Raw genomic sequence first — 19,919 nt, 5'->3', positions numbered from 1 at the left:
TTGGACCCAAGACTTATCGTTCCACTGTCCAATGCTCTAACCGCTGAGCAAAACTGGCCAGGGCCCAGAAGACATGTTTAAGTCAAATACACACCAACTTATAGTGCTCCTAATAAGCCACTAACTTTCAAAATATCTGATTTTATAAGTTCTGTGGTCATTTCATCTCTTGGGCCAGGAGATATATGAAGGGAAACAAAACATGAGAAGTACTTTTGGGAACATAGATTTAAGTAAGGAAACTGAGTTGGATCTTAATGTTTAATGGCATTGAGCTATGGCTGCATTGACTCCAGAGATCAGCTGTTCAAGTCCTGAAATTGGGATACCTCTCCCTCAAGCTGCCAGATTCTTGTTCTTGGGGTTTTCTTTCTTTGCTTCATGAATTTGGCTCTGCTTTTCTGCTTGTGCTCTGGGACACACCATTTCCTCCTCATTGTATCTCTTGAATTCTGGGCCTTCCTCACCGTTCCTCCTCCACCAGCGTACCACTTGACCCCATATTTCAGCTTCTGAACATTTCTAGGCCTTAAGTAACTGTTACAACTTTATTAGTGGCAGAAGCATTTCCTTTTTTGTCTATTTTTCCTTCCTACAGTAGTGGGTTTTGGTCCTGGTATTGTTTTCCATTCCTTTTAAACAGAGGCAGTTGAGTTTTAAAACTTTAAGCTGCTGCTTGAACTGTTCTGATTCTCTCTTGTTTTTGGTCTAGTGCTATTTGCCGGATCATATGCCCACCTGCCTATGTATAGTAAGGTATATTTAGTTGCATGTAACAGAAAACAACACAAAAGACTTTAAAAAACAAGGGGATCACCCAGCCAGTGTGGCTCAGTGGTTGAGTGTCGGCCTATTCACCAAGAAGTCACTGGTTCCATACCTAGTCAGGGCACATGCTCAGGTTGTGGGCCAAATCCCCAGTGGGGGCATGCAGGAGGTGGCCAATCGATGTTCTCTCTGCATTGATGTTTCTATCTTTCCCTCTCCCTTCCTCTCTCTCTAAAATCAATAAAGAAGAAAAGGGGATTTATATCTGGTGTATATAACAAGTCCTGAGGTAGAGTGGCTTGTGGTTCTATTTTGCTACTTGGCCATCCTTAAGCTTGTCGCATTGGCTTCTCCCCTTGTGGTTGAAAGGTGGCTGCTATAGTTCCAACAGCAGAGGATTTCCTCCAGGTGTTTTCCTGTATTGGTGGGCAACCTTTCCTAGAAGCCCCTCCTAGACTTCTCATTGGCTAGAATTATGGCACATGCGCCTTCCTAACTCTTCCTAAATGAAGTTGACTTGATGAATGTAGATTAATCAATGTCTACCCTCCTTGGGTTGCAGATTGTGTAACCTTGCTTGGGGATATGGCCTGAGAGGGGAAGGTGAATACCCAAACAAAAGTCAGGGAATTAGGGTTTTTAATTTGCTTCCTGAGCATATCGTCTTATAGCAAATGTTATTTATGCTTCTCTATCAATAATGACCATCACCTTGAAACTCACTCTGCATATCTTTCTGGTCTTTTCCTCTTAGTTTCTGCAGATTCCAGTATAGTTGTGTCTGTCAACAAGAGGGCTTCCCCCAGTTCTTTCTTTCTACCTGCAGCTTTCAGTTTCGATAATTTACTGGCAGTGGGATCCTTCTGGGGAATATATCGGGTTGTTTTCTGAGTCCATCACCTGGGACTGCCTCAGACATGAGGTAGGTTATACATTTGTGTACAAAGATTTGAAGAGCTCATCTGGGCTCTGCAGAGAAGCTTGCTGATGATTGTTCTGTCTAATGGTTTATGTATTTAATTAATAGCTATTGTCCACAATGCAGAATTAAGTAATCAAATTATTTTCTAACATATTTATTTATTTACGTATTTATGTATTTATTTATTTTTTTATCCTCACCTGAGGACATTTTTGCATTATCTTCAGATAGAGCAGGAAGGAGAGAGGGAAGAAGAGAGAGAAACATTGGTGTGAGATAGACACATCAATTAGTTGCCACCCACACAACCCCATAGGGCCGGGTACAAACTGCAACTGAGGTACACGCCCCTAGTGGAAACTGAACCCGGGTCTCTCTGGTCCGCGGGCCCACACTCTAACCGCTGAGCCAAACTGGCCAGGACTATTTTCTAACATTTATAAAGTGGACAATGGAAACTTCTTGAAAATCGTTTCTTGGCCCTAGATGGGTAGCTCAGTTGGTTAGAGTGTTGTCCCCATACACCGAGGTTGTGGGTTCGATCACTGATCAGGGGACATACAAGATCAACCAATGAATGCATAAATAAGTGGAACAACAAAAATCGATGTTACTGTCTATTAAAAAAAAAGTTTCTTACAGGTGTTTAAGTAGTTAAACAAGGAGGCTATTAGACTGGGGTGAGTTTAGTACCCTCTTAAACCAAAACTTAAGCCAGAGCCAATGCACTTGAATGTAAGAAAATGAAATTCAAGAAGAGGAAATTTGCATACACCAACAGGTACACCAAGGATGTGCACATAGAGGAAAGACCTTCAGGACACAAAGGAGAAGACGGCCATCAGCATAGCAAAGAGAGAAGCCTCAGAAGAAATCAAACCTGTAGACACTTTGAGCTTGGAATTCCATTCTCAAGAACTGTGAAAAATAAATTTCTGTTATTTAAGCTGCTCAGTCTGTGCATGGTGGTATCAAATCAGCACTATCAAATAATTAGATTCTTTGTTTTGGTAGATTTCTGACAGTAATATATGTCTTTGTGTGTGTGCAGATGCTTGTGAGTTTAAATTCCCTAGGTGATAATGAAAGTACAACTAACATTAGGAAAAATAATTTCTGCTGAGTGTAATTTGACGATAAATATTAATGTTGGAATAGTCTGGCACTTGTGCGTTAGTGTATAAACACCCAGAAAAACTCTTGCACATAATGCACCAGTAAGGATGTCTACCTCACAACTGTTTGTATTAGTGCATGTAGAACTATGTGTACTGAACTCGTTCTGATACCTTCACATGGAAAGTAAACAAAGCAATAAGACAAAACAATGCAAATTGATAAAATGAACAAAGAAGTAATATTTTTCTTTTTAAACAAATTCTTATTACACAGAGGCCACATAATTAGATATTTCTCTACTTTTTTTTTTTAATCCTCACCCGAGGACATTTTTTAGTTTTTTTTGTTCAGATAGAGTGGGAGGGAGAGAGAAGGAGAGAGAGGGAGAGAGAGAGAGAGAGAGAGAAGAGAGAGAGAAACATCAACGTGAAAGGGACACATCGAGTGGTTGCCACCCGGGGACAAACTGCAACCGAGGTACATGCCCTTAGCAGGAACCGAACCCTGGTCTCTCTGGACCACAGGCCAACGCTCTAACCGCTGAGCCAAACTAGCCAGGGCGATATTTCTCTACTTTGTACATAATTACTCTTATTCTCTACAAAAAGGCTGCTTCTCATTGGCGGATGGCAAGCACCAAAATCCTGATTTTAACAGAATAGTAGTAAAAATGCCCCAATGATTTCAGTTGAAAGCAGTACATTGGTATATGGCTCTAGCACTTAGTTATCAGGAATGTACAAATGTATTTTTATTCAAAAATAGAAAATAAATTATCTGTAGGCACGGACAATGGCGGCAGTAAACCATTGTATGTTGTCAGCTGAAAACAGTACTCATGGTTATAGTGATTTTCTTACACATCAGCCAGCCTTTATCTTCAGCATTTCCTTAAACTGACTTCTCTGAAGTTATAGGTGAGGAGCACGACCTTGAGCCTCACTGTTCTCAATAACGGCAAAGCACTATTCTAGGATTAGGACATGCCACCTCCCATACCACCTCCCGTTCCACTCATCCCACCTCTTCCAGGGTCTTTCTCTTTAAGAATTTCTGTCACTCCAGCAGCATCCAATAAAGCAGCTCTTACAACCTTAGTTGGATCAATGATTTCTTTTTCCACCATATTCACAAAATCTCTAGGCATAGCGTCTTAACCAACTTCTGAAGAACTTTGCATAATTTTTTCAACTATCAGTGATCTCTCAAGACCTGCATTCTAGCAATGGTTATTGCAGGAATTTTGACTCCTTTGTAAAATAATTTCTATACCAATTTTCTTTATCTTCATTAGCTGAAGTTAACGAGTAAAATTTTTGGACCGCTTCACAAATTTGCATGTTATCCTTGCTCAGGGACCATGCTAATTTCTGTATTGTCCCAATTTTAACATGTATGCAGCTGAAGGAAGTATAAAAAGTAATATTTTTCAGAGATACTTTTATTGTACCAAGGTAAACCCACATACACCTTCATACACAAAAATTTATTTTTATAAGTTACTATTTCAAAAGAAGGGAAAAAGTGAGAATGGTTTCCCAGGTTTTAGATTAACATTATTCAGCCCTGGCCGGTTTGGCTCAGCGGTTGGAGCGTCGGCCTGCAGTACAGAGAGACCCGGGTTCGGTTCCCGCTGAGGGCACGTGCCTTGGTTGCAGTTTGTCCCTGGCCCTGGTTGGTCGTGCGGGTGGCGGCCACTCGATGTGTCCCTTCGCATCGGTGTTTCTCTCTCTCTCCTCCTCTCTCTCCCTCCTGCTCTATCTGAACAAAAAGTGGAAGAGTGTCCTCGGGTGAGGATAAAAAAAAAAAAATAGATTAACATTATTCATAAAAAAGTGAAATATATATACATATATAATATTTTTTTCTAAAATTGTGGAAATAGTAACATTAGAGTATAGTCAAAATATGGTGCTGCTATTATATTTTCCTTGTAATTTTTGATATGTTTAATTAGTCAAAGGAATAAATATATGTAAAACATAGTATTATGGCCCTGGCCAGTTTGGCTCAGTGGTTAGAGTATCGGCCTGCGGTCCAGAGAGACCCGGGTTCGGTTCCCACTAAGGGCATGTACCTCAGTTGCAGTTTGTTCCCAGCCCTGGTTGGGTCATGCGGGTGGCAGCCACTCGATGTGTCCCTTTCACATTGATGTTTCTCTCTCTCTCCTGCTTTATCTGAACAAAATATGAAAAAAATGTCCTCGGGTGACGATTAAAAAAAACACACCACATAGTATTATGGATCTATCTTACTTCATGTTAATCATTCCTTTATTGAGAAATACTGAGGAAGTTTCTAGTTCCCAATTCAAACCCTCAGAGTTTCAGGGAAAAGCTCACTTTTATGAACTCACATCATTAGAAAAAACAGCATCCCTTCATTTTTTTCTTCTCAATATGTTTTTATTGATTTTTTTAGAAAAGAAAGGAGAGAGAGAGAGAAACATCGATGTGAGAGAGAAACATCAATTGGCTGCTTCCTGCACGCCCCTTACTGGGGATTGAGCCTGCAACGCAGGCATGTGCCCTGACTGGGAATTGAACTAGGACCTCTCGGCCCATGGGAGGACGCTCAATCCACTGAGCCATGCTGGCCATGCCATCCCTTCATTTTTTATTTTTAATCCTCACCTGAGGATATTTTTCTGTTTATCATCAGATAGAGTGGGCATGAGGAAGAGGGAGGGAGGGTGAGAGAGAGAGACAAACAGTGATATGAGAGAGACACATCAACTGGTTGCCATCTGTACCACCCGACCAGGGCTGGGGATGAACCCCAACTGAGGTACGTGCCCTTGACTGAAATCCAACCTGCGACTCATTTGTCTGTGGGCCGATACTCTAACCACTGACCCAAACTGACCAGGGCCATCGCTTCATTTTTTACATGACAAACTCAAATCAGTTTGCCTTCCCATCTTGCCCTAAGGGAAAGTGCCGATGTGTCCTTTGTAGACCTGTTCTCGCCTGGGTTTGGTTACAGTTTGTAGATTTTCCAGATGCTAGAGGATGTGTTGATTACAGGGAAGAGGTCATTTGTCAGTAAGATGCTGTTCAGGATTCAGCAGATGTGTCCACTGCCTGGTGCCCACGGTGCTTGCAGAGGCAGCATGGAAACAATCCTTCACTCAGTGAAGTGAGTACAGAAGACACCCACTGCCCACAACACCGTAAAACCTTTCCTTGGGCTTCCAAGTGGTTTCTCCTCCCCACTGCATTAGTCTTGTCCTGAACAGGATGACTTCATTGTTTATTGTTCTTTCTTTATTTATTTTCTTTATTGATTTTTAGAGAGAGAGGAAGGGAGAGGGAAACATTGATGAGAGAGAATATCAACTGGACACCTCCTGCATGCCCCCCACTGGGGATTTGGCCCACAACGTGGGCATGTGCCCTGACTGGGAATCGAACCGGTGACCCCTTGGAATGTGGGTCGATGCTCAACGGCTGGGCCGCACCTGTTGGGAAATGATTAAGTTTTAAATCATTTCCTCACCCAAAGTTTCCTTCTGCCCATTTGCAGACAATTCCTGTTCCCTCCTTCAGCCCCAGGCAAACGGTTCTGCTTTCTCTCGCTGTAGGTTTGCCTTTTCTGGAAATTTCATATAAATATACTCATACTTTTAATGTCTTTAATATAATCTCTTAATGTCTGCCTTCCTTTACTTAGTATATAATGTTTTTGAGGTTCATCAGTGAAGGAAGTATATATCAGTAGTTTATTTTTTTTATTGCTAAATAATGTTCTCTTACATGAATATGCAACATTTTGTCTATCTGTTCACTAGTTGATAGACATTTGGATCATTTCCACTTTTTGGCTATTATGAATAATGCTGCTAAGAACATTCGTGTGGACATATGTTTTAGTTTCCCTTGGTTAATACCTAAGAGTGGAATTGCTGGATGGTATGATAAATTAATGTTTATTTTAAAAATTATTATTTAAAAATATTTCTTTATTGTTTTTTAAAAAGAGATAAGGGAGAGGGAGAGAGAGATTGAAATATTGATGAGAGAAAAATCAATTGGCCACCCCCTGAATGCCCCCACTGGGGATTGGGCCCACAATCTGGGCATGTGTCCTGACAGGGAATCAAACCGGTGACCCCTTGGTGGGTCAACACTCAACCACTGAGCCACACCGGCTGACTGTTTATTGTCCTTTAAATTGCACTTATCCCGCCTCCGAAGAAAGGAGGCCTGGATCAGTTTCCATGGGAGTGACGTCTTCCTCCTCCGGAAAGTAAGCTTTGCGTCGCGTGGAGTGGAGCCTGAAAATCTTCAGTGAGGCACAACTGCGATCCTGGAGCATCCTTTCTTGTGTATGAAGACTCAGAAAAATGTGTACCTTTTTCTGAAATTTGGGGATTGCAGGAGTTGACCTAAAGGCTTGAGGTTTCTATATATTGTTGGTGCAATTGGTCGAAGGAATGAGATGATTGTGGTTCTCCAGCTGACCTGTGCGTTGTGTGGCTCAGTGTGTCCCTTTTTGAGGGTCCCATTCTGCAATCAGAGCCTGGCAACACTCATCCCAGCGTTGCATAATGTGAGGTAGGTCCGTCTGATCCAGATTCTGTGATTGGTGTTTTTCGTGCTCAGTATGAGGCTGATTATAGTCCTTCAACTGTAGTACTCCTGTGGCAGTCTGTTCTTCGTGATTCTGGCATTTTTCTTGGTTTTGGGGCCAGAAAGGAGTGTGAGTATTGGGGCGGTCCCCTCCTGGAGTCAGCAGTACTGGCAGGTAGTTTGTAAGTGTCTGAGTAGAGAGAGAGTTCTCTCCTTCTTGCACAGCCTGTATGGGCTGCACCATCAGGACACTTGGCCCTTGGCTCACACAAGGGACAAAGGACACATGGGATGGGAATGGAGCAGGTAGAGATGTTTGGTTCTTGTTGAAAAAATTGGAGGAAGGAAGATGAGACCCATCTGGGAGAGTAGACAGGCTGATTTGGTGCTGCTGAACTGTCAGATCTGGTGTCCCATGTGGGTTGTTTACCATGGAATTCACAAGCTTACTTCTGCTCTGCCCTGGGTATGGAGAGCTTCGGTTCTGAAACCAAACGTATGCGAGGAGAAGGGGAGACACGAACATCATAAGACATAAGCAATTCTAGCATTGTTTCTCATACTGTGTAAAGCAAAGGGAGTATTAACATAGGCCCTAATATCAGGATGGTTTTATATATTCACACACACACACACACACACACAAAATATATGTCCAGTATGTATGTGTTTGTATATGTGTGTGTATGCATATGTATATGTATATACACAAACATACAAACACATAAATTGAGGTCACAACGCACTCAATGATAGATGAATTGAAACTGGCTGAAAAGGCATTTTCTAGAATCTTTTCTTTTTTCTTTTTTCTTTTTTGGTATGTGCCCCTAGCGGGAGCCAAACCTGGGACTCTGGTCCGCAGGCCAATGCTCCAACTGCTGAGCCAAACCGACCAGGGCTAGAATCTTTTCTTGAATTACAACAAAGGATTAGCAAACAAGTTCTTTTGACCAGGTTGACATTTTTTTCCTCTTTGCCAATGTGTACATAAGAGTATGTATCTTGCCCTGCTGGTGTGGCTCAGTGGTTGAGCATCGACCCATGCACCAAGAGGTTGCTGGTTTAATTCCCAGTCAGGGCACATGCCAGGTTGTGGGCCCAATCCCCAGTATGGGGCATGCTGGAGGTGGCCAACTGATGTTCTCTCTCATCGATGTTTTTTTCTCTCTCCCCCTCTCCCTTCCTCCCTCTCTAAAATAAATAAATAATTTAAAAATATGCATCTTATATATACCTGTGTAAATGTGAACAAAGGTTAGTAAGTTTTTGAGGATTTCTATGCTGATAAACCTATGAATGTGCTTCCTAGTATGAGCATTTAACATACACTAAACCACTATCCCCATAACTTAGGTAAAAGGAACTCAATGGGGGCGATTTTGTTCCCCAACTGGAAAATATTTGACTATTTCTATAGATTTTTTCAAGGGTATCACAAACAGTGGGAAGGAAGTAGGCAGGGTATCTAGTTGGTAGAGGCCAGAAATGCTGAAAAATATTCTACCAGGCACAAGACAACCCATTACAAGAAATAATTCTCACTCTTCCTCCTTCTCCTCCTCTTCATCCTCCCTCACCTCCTCTTCATCCTCCTCCTTCTCCTCCTCCTCTCCCACCACCTCTTTCTCCTCCTCCTCTTTTTCCTCCCTTTTGTCCTCTTCCTCCTCTTTCTCTTTCTGTTCACTTGATCCTCACTGCCTCTAAAAAAAGAGAAATAATTCTCTGACCTGACATGACAAGTGTCAAGGTGTAGAAAACCTGACAGTGTTCTCAAAATAGGTATTAACTTTCACATTTTCCCACATTTTTGCTGCTGGTGATTTTTAAATTGACACACCACTGACAAATGTGAAAATTCTTCCTTTTGCAAGAATCTGACTTACGATACCAGGTCTTTATCATCCCATGCCTTTGCCCCATGATGACTGATAATTCGAGATAGGTTAATCCTTTTCTAGCAGCCTTTGAGGAGGCAGTATCATCGGAGACACAGTCATCCCTCATTTATCGCAGTTAATCTGTTCCAGACTCTAGTGGTTGCACCTGGCATTGAAGGATTCCTGGGGTGCTCGAATACATAGGCCTACAGTCCATACGTACAGTAATTTTAATTTTTTAAAAATAAATTTTTTTTTATTGATTTTAGAGAGAGAGGAAGGGAGAGGGAGAGAGAGAGAGAGAGAGAGAGAGAGATAGAAACATCAATGAGAGAACATCGACTGGCCGCCTCCTGCATACCCCCCACTGGGGATCAGGCCTACAACCTGGGCATGTGCCCTGACTGGGAATCGAACTGGCGACCTCTTGGTGCATGGGTCGATCCTCAACAACTGAGCCACACCAGCCGGGCAGTAATTTTAATTTTAATTGTAATACAGGGGTGTGTAATTGACTCAGACAACCAAGCATGCGCTGTATCATTTTCTCTGTCTTGATCAACTTTTTAATGAATATATTTGAAAAAACCACAATAGAGTGCAGCCGCGAAAGTCGAAGTGCGAAGTGGCAAGGGCCGACTGTATTTGGTGCCACAGACATAGAACTTACTTGAATTCTTGATTCCTGAATGCCTGTTTGTTTAGCCAATATTTTCCTGGTTGCAGTATCAGGGAAATGGTCCCCGTCAAAGGGTTGAACTGGGATGTTTGATTGAGAACTTGTGATGGATGTCTGGTCTTGCCTGGCTTCATTTGGTAAGTATTCTAAAGCATAACATGGGAACAAAAGACAGCTACTAGGGCAGTTTTCACATTTGAACTGGAAACTCAAACTTGAGAAGGAAATGCTGACCATACTTACTGTCTCTGAATCCCCCCAAGGTGACACCAGGCTTACAGCAGCAGGGTCAAAAGGCCCAGAGACGTGCTAGAGAAGAACCTGCCTGTCCCAGCCAGCTGGAGGACCATGCTTATATTTCTGACACTAGGGTGCCTAGGACAAGTTGTAACTCGGTTCTAAGATAAGGACTGTTTTGTGGAGAATTTGGACACAGCCTGCAGAACCATTTTTACTCTTTATGGGACCCACTGAAGAAATGCATGTAGATCTGTGGGTTCTTACCTTGAGCCCAAGGCTGATGCTGGTGTGGTTCCTGGGTTTGGTCTCTTTCTAAGGACCATTCAGATCTCTGTTTTGCTCTCTGGTTTTTAAACCAAATCTAAGTGGGAGAAGACATGAAAGTCAGGTAACTCAGTCTATATGCCATTGCAAATATCAAAGCAATTAAACAAAACTGATTTGATCAACCTGCCATTGGGATAATACCCATAAGAAAAAGGTGATGTATTATCTTAGAATGGTGTAACTGTGACGAAAATGTGACATGCACCTCTCACAGACACCAGAGAAGTGTTACTGGACAGCCCCCTGAATCAAAAGGGGCGGGCTGGCCCCAACCTCGATCCTTGTCTTCTCATATAAAATAATTTACATGAGACTCTAGGTAATATTTGCATTTTGTTCAGTGAATTTATTAAAACATTAATGCAAGTGAATTTATTAAAACATTAAAGCATGCACATTTATTTATTTTATTTTATTAAAATTTTTTTTTTCTTTATTGATTTGAGAGAGAGAGAAAGTGAGAGAGAGAGAGATGGGTTGGGCCCACAACCTGGGCTTGTGTCCTGACCGGGAATTGAACCTGCGGCAACCTCTTTGTGCATGGGTCGATGCTCGACCACTGAGCCACACCAGCTGGACAATGCATGCACATTTATTAATGAAACAAAGCAGGCAAACCTATACATCTGGCTTATGAAGCACAGATGGGCTCTCAGCTAATCTGAAGAGCAAGTAGGGTGGACAGTTTCTGCCTTGTATACTCTTCTGTCTATACGTTTCTTTTCTTTTCTTTTTTTTTATCCTCACCCGAGGACATTTTTCCATTTTTTGTTCAGATAGAGCGGGGGGGGGGGGGGGGGGGAGAGAGGGAGAAAGAGAGAGAGAGAGAGAAACATCGATGTGAAGGGACACATCGAGTGGCTGCCACCCACACGACCAACCAGGGCCGGGGACAAACTGCAACCGAGGTACGTGCCCTTAGCGGGAACCGAACCCGGGTCTCTCAGTGCCGCAGGCTGACGCTCCAACCGCTGCGCCAAACTGGCCAGGGCTGTCTATACGTTTCTTAAAAAAGTTCCTTTGCTAACAACAATGAGGTATCACCTCATACCTGTCAGAATGGCCGCCATCAACAAATCATCAAACAACAAGTGTTGGCGAGGGTGTGGAGAAAAGGGGACTTTAGTATACTGCTGGTGGGAATGCAGACTGGTGCAGCCACTATGGAAAACACTATGGTGTTTCCTCGAAAAATTAAAAATTGAATTCCATTTGACCCAGTGATCCTACTTCTAGGAATATACCCGAAGAAGCCTGAAATACCAATCAGAAAAAATGTATGTACCCCCATGTTCATAGCAGCACTATTTACAATAGCTAAGACCTGGAAACAGCCCAAGTGTCCATCAGTAGACGAATGGATAAAAAAGCAGTGGTACATATACACAATGGAGTACTATGCAGCTGTAAGAAAGAAAGATCTCTTATCCTTTGAGATGACATGGAGGGACCTGGAGAGTATTATCCTAAGCGAAACAAGACAAGCAGTAAAAGACAAATACCACATGATCTCACTTATATATGGAATATAATGAATATAACAGGCTGAGGAATAGGGTAGACCCAGAAGCACGGAAATAGGGTACAAACTGACAACCCTCAGAAGAGGGGGTGGTGGGGGGTGGGAAAAGATAAACCACAGAACTTATATGCATGTATGCATAACCAATGGACATGGACAACAAAGCTGGGGATGGGGTGGGGGGGATGGGGAAGAGGGTGTCAATGGGGTGAAAAAGGAGATGCATCTGCAACAAAAATAAAATAATAAAAAATAAATAAATGAAAGTTTCTTTGCTAGACATCCTGGTACAGATTAACTCTAAAAGTCTCCCCTTTCCTTTGTTATGGCTTTTCCATAATTTATGGGAGGTACCTGGCAATTAAATCCAGACTCCTGGTCTTTTTTTGTTAATACTCTTCTTCTTTTCTCCTCCCTTCTGTCCTAACAACTTTGGGATGATTTGCACTAAGTGAACTCTGATTCCTCCTCCTCCTCTGCCTTCCATTCCCCTTCCTCTCCTGCATTCTTCTGTGAGAAAGAGAGGTTTTAACCTTGCATTCTCAACGTAAGGCCTTGCTACAAGCAGCCTGCAAAGCTTTTTGGCTTTGTTTAACTTTCCTGCCTTAGTTTCCCTATTCCTCTTGTCCCAGAATTTTCCTAGCTTTTCATTGTCCTACAACATAACAACTGGCATACAATTCAGGACAGCACACAATCTGCTCTCAGCTCTAACTAGCATTTCTTTCATGGTCATCCTCATGGTATACCAAGTAAATCTTTCTGATTTAAGAGACACTGTTGGTTTTCACAAAGGAAATTAGTATCTCTCTCCACCAATCTCTCCCTTTTTCTTATAACAGATCTTTAATGTTTAAATGTCTTCTAGGGCCCTGGCCAGTTTGGCTCAGCTCTTAGAGCATCGGCCTGTGGACAAGAGAGTCCTGGGTTCGGTTCCTGCTAAGGGCACGTACCTTGGTTGCAGTTTGTCCCTGGCTCCGGTTGGGGTCATGTGGGTGGCAACCACTCAATGTGTCTCTCTTACATCGATGTTTCTCTCTCTCTTTTCCTCCCCCTCTCCCTCCCATTCTATCTGAAAATAAGTGCAAATATGTCCTCAGGAGAGGATGAAAAAAAAATTAAGTGTCTTCTTGGCGCCCATTATCTCTTCATAAGAAATACCATTTATTTCATAAAACAAAATACACATGGACATAACCTTGGAAAATTATTTCTTTAACTGGGGAGTAGAATTAGTTACAGTCAAGAGCTGGACTAACACTTGTCCACATTTCCTCTTATTTTGTCCCATAGTCAACAATAGATAAGGAGATTCCTAGAGACCCTATATATCTCGCTGTTAGACTACTGTCACTAAAATAAACAAGTGAACTCTTTGTTTTCTCATTACTAGAGTCAGAATTGCAACACACTTTCTAATTATTGCTGAATGTTTTATATTATAATTAGATCATTTATGACAACAGTTAGACTATTAATGACAACCAGTATCCAAGGACCACTCTTATATCCCAGGTATTGTGCTAAAAGGTTATATCTGCTTCCTAAATTATAATAAAAATATTTTTATTTATTTATTTATTTATTTATTTATTTATTTATTTATTTATTTATTTTGAAACCTATCTTTATTGTTGAATGTATTACAGATGTTCCCCTTTTCCCCCTCATTGACTTCCTCTCCCCGCTCCCTCCCTTCTCCTGCCTTCCTCACACTATTGTCTGTGTCCACTGGTTATGCATATATGCATGTACATTTTTTGGTTTATCTATTCCTGCCCTCCCTCCCCCTTCCCTTTGAAGTTCATAAGTCTAACAAACAATTTGTACTTCTTAATTCCTTCATGTTTTTTACCCATTTCCCCAGACCCCTCCTATCAAAAAGTTCTCTGTATTGCCTTGGCCAGTTTGGCTCAGCGGTTAGAGCGTCGGCCTGCAGACCAGAGAGACCCGGGTTCGGTTCCTGCTAAGGGCATGTATCTCGGTTGCAGTTTGTCTCCGGCCCCAGTTGGGGTTGTGTGGGTGGCAGCCACTCCATGTGTCTCTCTCATATCGATGTTTCTCTCTCTCTCTTCCTCCCTATCTGAAATGCAAAAAAAAAAAAATGTCTTTGGGTGAGGATAAAAAAAAATGTTCTCTGTATCTATGAGTCTGTTTCTGTTCTGCTTGCTCATTTTATTTGTAGATTCAATTGTTGGTAGATATCTATTTATTTCCATTTTATTGTTCATATTTTTCTTCTTCATTTTCTCCTTCTTCATTTTGTCCTTCATTTTCTCCTTTCTCTTCATTTTCTCCTCCTCCTCCTCCTCCTTCATTTCATGTCATACTGGTTTGTGGTGATGAACTCCTTTAGCCTTTTCTTGTCTAAGAAACTCTTTATATGTCCATCAATTCTAAATAATAGCTTTGCAGGATAGAATAATCTTGGTTGTAAGTTGTTGCTTTTCACTACTTTAAATATCTCTTGCCACTCCTTTCTGGTCTGCAAAGTTTCTTATGATAAATCAGCTGACAATCTTATAGGAGCTCCCTTGTAGGTAACTAACTGCTTTTCTCTTGTAGTTTTTTAAGATTCTCTCTTTGTCTTTAATCTTTTGGATTTTGATGATGATGATGTGTCTTGGGATGGGACTCTTTGGGTTCATCTTGCTTGGGACTCTCTGTGCTTCCTGGACTTGTATGTATGTTTCCTTCACCAAGTTAGAAAAGTTTTCTGTTGTTGTTATTATTATTATTTAAATTCTCACCCAAGGACAGTTTTGCATTTATCCTCAAATAGAACGGGAGGGAGAGAGGGAGGAAGAGAGAGTGAGAAACATCGATGTGAGAGAGACACATGGAGTGGCTGCCATCCACACACCCCCAACTGGGGCCGGGGACAAACTGCAACTGAGGTACATGCCCTTAGCAGGAACTGAACCAGGGACTCTATGGTCTGCAGGCCAACGCTCTAATCACTGAGCCAAACCAGCCAGGGCTCTGTCATTATTTTTTCAAATAGGTTTTCAATTTCTTGCTCGCTCTCTTCTCCTTTTGGTACCCCCATGATGCAAATGTTGGTATGCTCGAAGTTGTCCCAAAGGCTCCTTACACTACCCTCATTTCTTTGGATTCTTTGTTCTGATTGGGTGTGTTTTGTTTCCTTATATCCAAATTGATGGTTTGCTTCTTGGCTTCACCTACTCTACTATTGATTCCCTGTAAATTATTCTTTATTCCAGTTAGTGCATCCTTCATTTCTGACTGATTGATTGTTGTTGCCACATCAATGGGAGGGATTTACTCAGGTTGATCAGCTGCAAGGACTGGCTGTGCACTCTGATTAGCTTGGAGGATCAGCTGTGTAGAGCTCACCATACAGAGCAAGGCTTACTTCAGCAGGGCTCTGGTACCCACTGAATCCACTCTTTGAGTGTGTTACTTGTGGAGGTGGTTGGGTGGTGGTGCTTTGATGTGTTCTGAAGATGTCTATTGGGTGTGCTGACTCTGGGGCAGTCAGCCTCTGCTTGTGTTCTACCTGGCACCACTATGCATAAGCTACAAAGCAATCTACAGATGGCTGCTTCTTGTGCTGGGCTTGGAGGTGCCCAGGCAAAGCCAAGCTGTGAACCAAGGTTGGCTGCTTCTAGTTCCAGGCCTAGGGCCAGTTAGCTAGAAATATGGAGCTTGCTGAGGCCAGGTGCTGTTTGTTTGATAGAATTTAGTAAAATCTGAAGCAGGATCCAAGACAGGCCAATCCTATGGAAAAGCCACTGGAAATAGCTTGGGTGGGCCTGAAAGTTGGGTGGGGCAGGGCCTCAGGGAATCATCAGGGTGGGGCAAACAGTGTGAACCAGGTTGTTGGAGACCCAGATATGGCGTCTGACTGTCTGGTCAGGGAAGGGCTCACCAAAGGAACAACAGCCTCCTCCAGCATATCTATCCGGGGGAATACTGCCTCTCCCGCTCTCGCCCCAGTGCTAAACAACTCAGTTCTTCCCTGTTGGTCTCTGGTGCCTTTCAAGCTGCCTCCCTCTCTCTCTCTCTCATATATATATATAAGTTTTAGATAAGTTTAAGCACAGGTGGACCCTGGAAACTAATGAATATATTAGTGCACACTATGGCAGAGTCAACCTAATCCTACATTGTCTTCTGGAATTGCCATTTTCCACATCAATTCAAATGGCCCCAATATCTCTCATTCAGCTAATTACCAGCTATTCCCATAGGATGAGCTTTGAGTAAGCTCTGTCTCCCACACCCGGAACACATGCATAAAGAGTAAAGAAATAGCCCTGGCCGGTTTTGTTCAGCGGTTAGAGTGTCGGCCTGCGGTCCTGAGAGACCCGGGTTCGGTTCCCGCTAAGGGCACGTACTTCGGTTGCAGTTTGTCCCCGGCCCTGGTCGGTTGTGCGGGTGGCAGCCACTCGATGTGTAAAGAAATAAATTATTTTTCCCAGCATCTCATCAGACTGAAGACCTGTAGCCAAATCTGGACTCATCATTTTCCTCTAAAAGCACCTACTGACTGACCGCTGATATCTGTCTCGAATTTGTTAGTTTTTAAAACTTGGATAATGGAATGAATAGCAGAACAGATGTATGCTGACCCAGTTCACCCAGTTCCCTTTCGCCTCAGCTCCCTCCCCCCCTCCGTTCCCTCCTGCTTATCGCTAACTGCCTCCGCTTCTGTACAAGCAGCTTGCTTGCTCTGCTAAACTCTTGACTGACCCCTGCCCTATATAAGCAACCCTCCCCCTGAGCTCGGGCTGCAGTTCTCCTCTGTGTAGGTTGGCTGCAGTCCCTGCGCAGGTAATAAAACATCCCCAAAAACTGAAAAATGGAGTCTGAGTGTGGTCGATCTCCTGGGTTACAACACTATTACTTGTCTCCATTGCTTTTTTTTTTTTATCCTCACCCGAGGACATTTTTTCCATTTTTTGTACAGATAGAGTGGGAGGGAGAGAGAGGAAGGTAGAGAGAGAGGGAAACATCGATGTGAAAGGGACACATCGAGTGGCTGCCATCTCCATTGCTTTTTTATTAAAAACATTTTTATTTTGTTTTATCAAATTTGAACCCAGGCCCCTTGGCCACCCCCTTTACACTGTGCTCTGGCTCACTCCGGTTTACTCTGAGCACCCTGTCTTCATTGCTTTAAAAATTTTTTCTTTATTGATTTTAGAGAGAGAGGGAGAGAGCGATAGAAACATCAATGAGAGAGAACACTGAATGACCGCCTCCTGCATGCCCCCTACTGGGGATCGGGCCCACAACCTGGGCATGTGCCCTGACCAGGAATCAAACCTGTGACCTCTTAGTGCATGGGTCGATGCTCAACCACTGAGCAACACCAGCTGTGCTTCATTGCTTTTAAATACTGTTTCACTTGGTATTGTTTACAGTTGTCTTCTTGCTGACTGAAGAAATCCAATTTAGTTTCAGTTTTACATGAGTAATTCTATACAAAATAATACAATATGGGATTTTACTTCATACACTCCTGTTTATGAATCACATTTAAGATATTAATTTTAAAAAAAGAAAACCTAGTCTCAAAATTGAGAACTTACATGAGTTCTTGCCCCACATTTTCCTGGTAATTACATATTAATTATTATTCTGCAGTGTGTATTTTAATACTTACTGATACCATATCATTATCATAATGATCTGATTTCCTATATTCACTAAAATTGATTTAAGTATCTCCTATGGGAGGGCCTGAGTCAGTATATAATCCATCCTCCATCAGTGAATATACCCAATCAATAGTTCCCCCACCGGTAAAAAATATAAACAGATTTCTTGTCCCTTTTATTTTGTTTTTAATGTTCTATAATAGGAAAAACCTTCTGGGCAACATACTTGACATAAGAGAATTAATTGCCTGCTGGTGCTGAGCCCAGCTTTTCTATTCACCTTGACTCTGACAGATGATGAAATAGAAACCTACTGCTTACCTGAATGTTATACTCCGGAATGCCTGTTTTCTTGGCCAACTGTTTCTTAGTAGCTGTATCAGGGTAAGGGTTTCGATCAAACTGTTTTTGAAGGATAGCCTTTTGACTCTGGTTGTAGACAATCCTGACTTGACAGGTTTCTTTCTGTAGTGAGCCTGATGAAGAGAAAATGGGGAGAGGATTGTGAAGGATGTGTTTATGGATTAAAAACTGTGTGAGCATATGTCTTATGTTTATTTCAGGTTGAAAGCCTGTAGGGCCAATGATTATTCTGTGTTTTTACTTTAGGGATACAGCTAAAGTCATGCTAAACTGGAGACATATAGTTACAACAGTGAAAAATGACAGCCTGTGTTATCAAAGGAAGAAGTTACTGGAAAACCCACAAAATTACATGCGAAGAGACTAGCAAGCAGTGGGAGCTAGGAAAACCAGTGGAAATATTATTTATTTATTTATTTATTTATTTATTTATTTATTTATTTATTTATTTATTTATTTATTTATTTTTATCCTCACCCAAGGACATTTTTTGATATTTTGTTCAGATAGAGTAGGAGGGAGTAGGAGGGAGAGAGATAGAGAGAAACATCGACATGAAAGGGACACATCGAGTGATCGCCACCCATATGACCCAATCAGGGCCGGGGACAAACTGCAACCGAGGTACGTGCCCTTAGCGGGAACTGAACCCGGGTCTCTCCAGACTGCAGGCCAACGCTCTAACCGCTGAGCCAAACCGGCCAGGGTAAACCAGTGGAAATAAATGATACAAGTAACATATGGAAAAATTACTAGGATAAATAAAATACACAAAAACTGGTACTTTGTGATAAAAATATATTTTTAGTAGAATTAAATATAAAATATTTAGGTATCCCATTTATATTTTTCTTTATTTTAAGTGTCAACTTTAAAACTTCTGACAAGCCGCATATGGGACTCATGGCTCTCTCTCTCTCTTTAAAAAAAAAATGTTCTTATTGGTTTTAGAGAGAGAAAAAGGGAGAGATAGAAACATTGATTGGCTGCCTCCTGCACACCCCCTACTGGGGAGTGAGTCCACAACCTGGGCATGTGCTCTGACCGGGAAATGAACCAGTGACCTCTGGTGCCTGGGATAACACTCAGCCCAGTGAACTATACTGTCTGGGCTACTCATGGCTATCTCTTATATCAGGTATGTTGCCCAAATGTTCCCTGTTATCTTTATTTAATTCCAAGTCTCTATCTTTAAAGCAGCCATCAATCCCCTAACACAACATATCACTGTAAAACACTCCTGGCTCCCACAGTCTATATCTCTAATCGTGATTGTGATTGTGACCTTAAAAGACTCTGGAAAATAAATAAGGCACGTGACATTATCAAAGAGAGCGAAAAGCAGATGGCAACTTACCACTTGCAGTACTGTTCAAATCCATCTTGGGCAGAGCTACCTGGATTCCGCAGAGACGAGTGGGCAACTAAGCAGCTCTCCAAGTCACAGGGCTTATCAATGCCCGGATGACCCACCTGTTTCTTAAGTACCCTTTTATCTAATCCCTTAATTAGATATTTAACACATTTAGAAAGAAGTTTTAAGTAATCAGATGAAGAAGCAGTACAGATTCTACCAGGCAACTTTACATTGATCATATCTGAAAGGTTAGTAATGTTTTAAAGGGTAAAGGTAAAAGTTTGCAAAAGGCAGAAACTGGGGGAATTGTTGCTTGCATGACCTTTGCTCAGCCTTTTGTTGAGTACAGATAAGGTTCATCTGGATTATCCTCAAGGCAATGGATAACCCAGCAGATGTGGACGAGATACCAGACCAGCCCTACTGCAAAGTGGACAATGGGCCAGACAGAGTACATCAGCAGGAACTGCCGGAAGCTAAAAGTAGAGTATAAAACCAACATCCCTACCCTAATTGGAGGCTGACCCCTTTTGGGCTCAGCCCG

The 19,919-nt window shown here is 42.1% G+C and overlaps 1 protein-coding gene and 1 non-coding gene across 2 annotated transcripts; both read right to left on the bottom strand.

The window, feature by feature from the left end:
• Window positions 1–4,119: 4,119 nt before the first annotated feature.
• LOC118639642 lies at window positions 4,120–4,223 on the bottom strand. Its single transcript, XR_004961222.1, has one exon. It is a non-coding gene; the product is annotated as a U6 spliceosomal RNA (small nuclear RNA).
• A 3,065-nt stretch (window positions 4,224–7,288) lies between these two features.
• Window positions 7,289–19,400, bottom strand: DUXB (double homeobox B). Its single transcript, XM_036273951.1, has 5 exons — window positions 19,376–19,400; window positions 17,977–18,131; window positions 10,444–10,540; window positions 9,936–10,085; window positions 7,289–7,881 (listed from the first exon to the last, which is right to left on the bottom strand). Exons 1-5 carry the CDS (start codon window positions 19,398–19,400, stop codon window positions 7,289–7,291), a joined length of 1,020 nt encoding a protein of 339 aa, XP_036129844.1.
• Between the last annotated feature and the right edge of the window lie 519 nt (window positions 19,401–19,919).

The sequence above is a fragment of the Molossus molossus genome, unplaced genomic scaffold (assembly GCF_014108415.1).
Source record: "Molossus molossus isolate mMolMol1 unplaced genomic scaffold, mMolMol1.p scaffold_m16_p_21, whole genome shotgun sequence".
NCBI lineage: Eukaryota > Metazoa > Chordata > Mammalia > Chiroptera > Molossidae > Molossus > Molossus molossus.
This window is presented reverse-complemented; position numbering and strand designations above follow the sequence as displayed.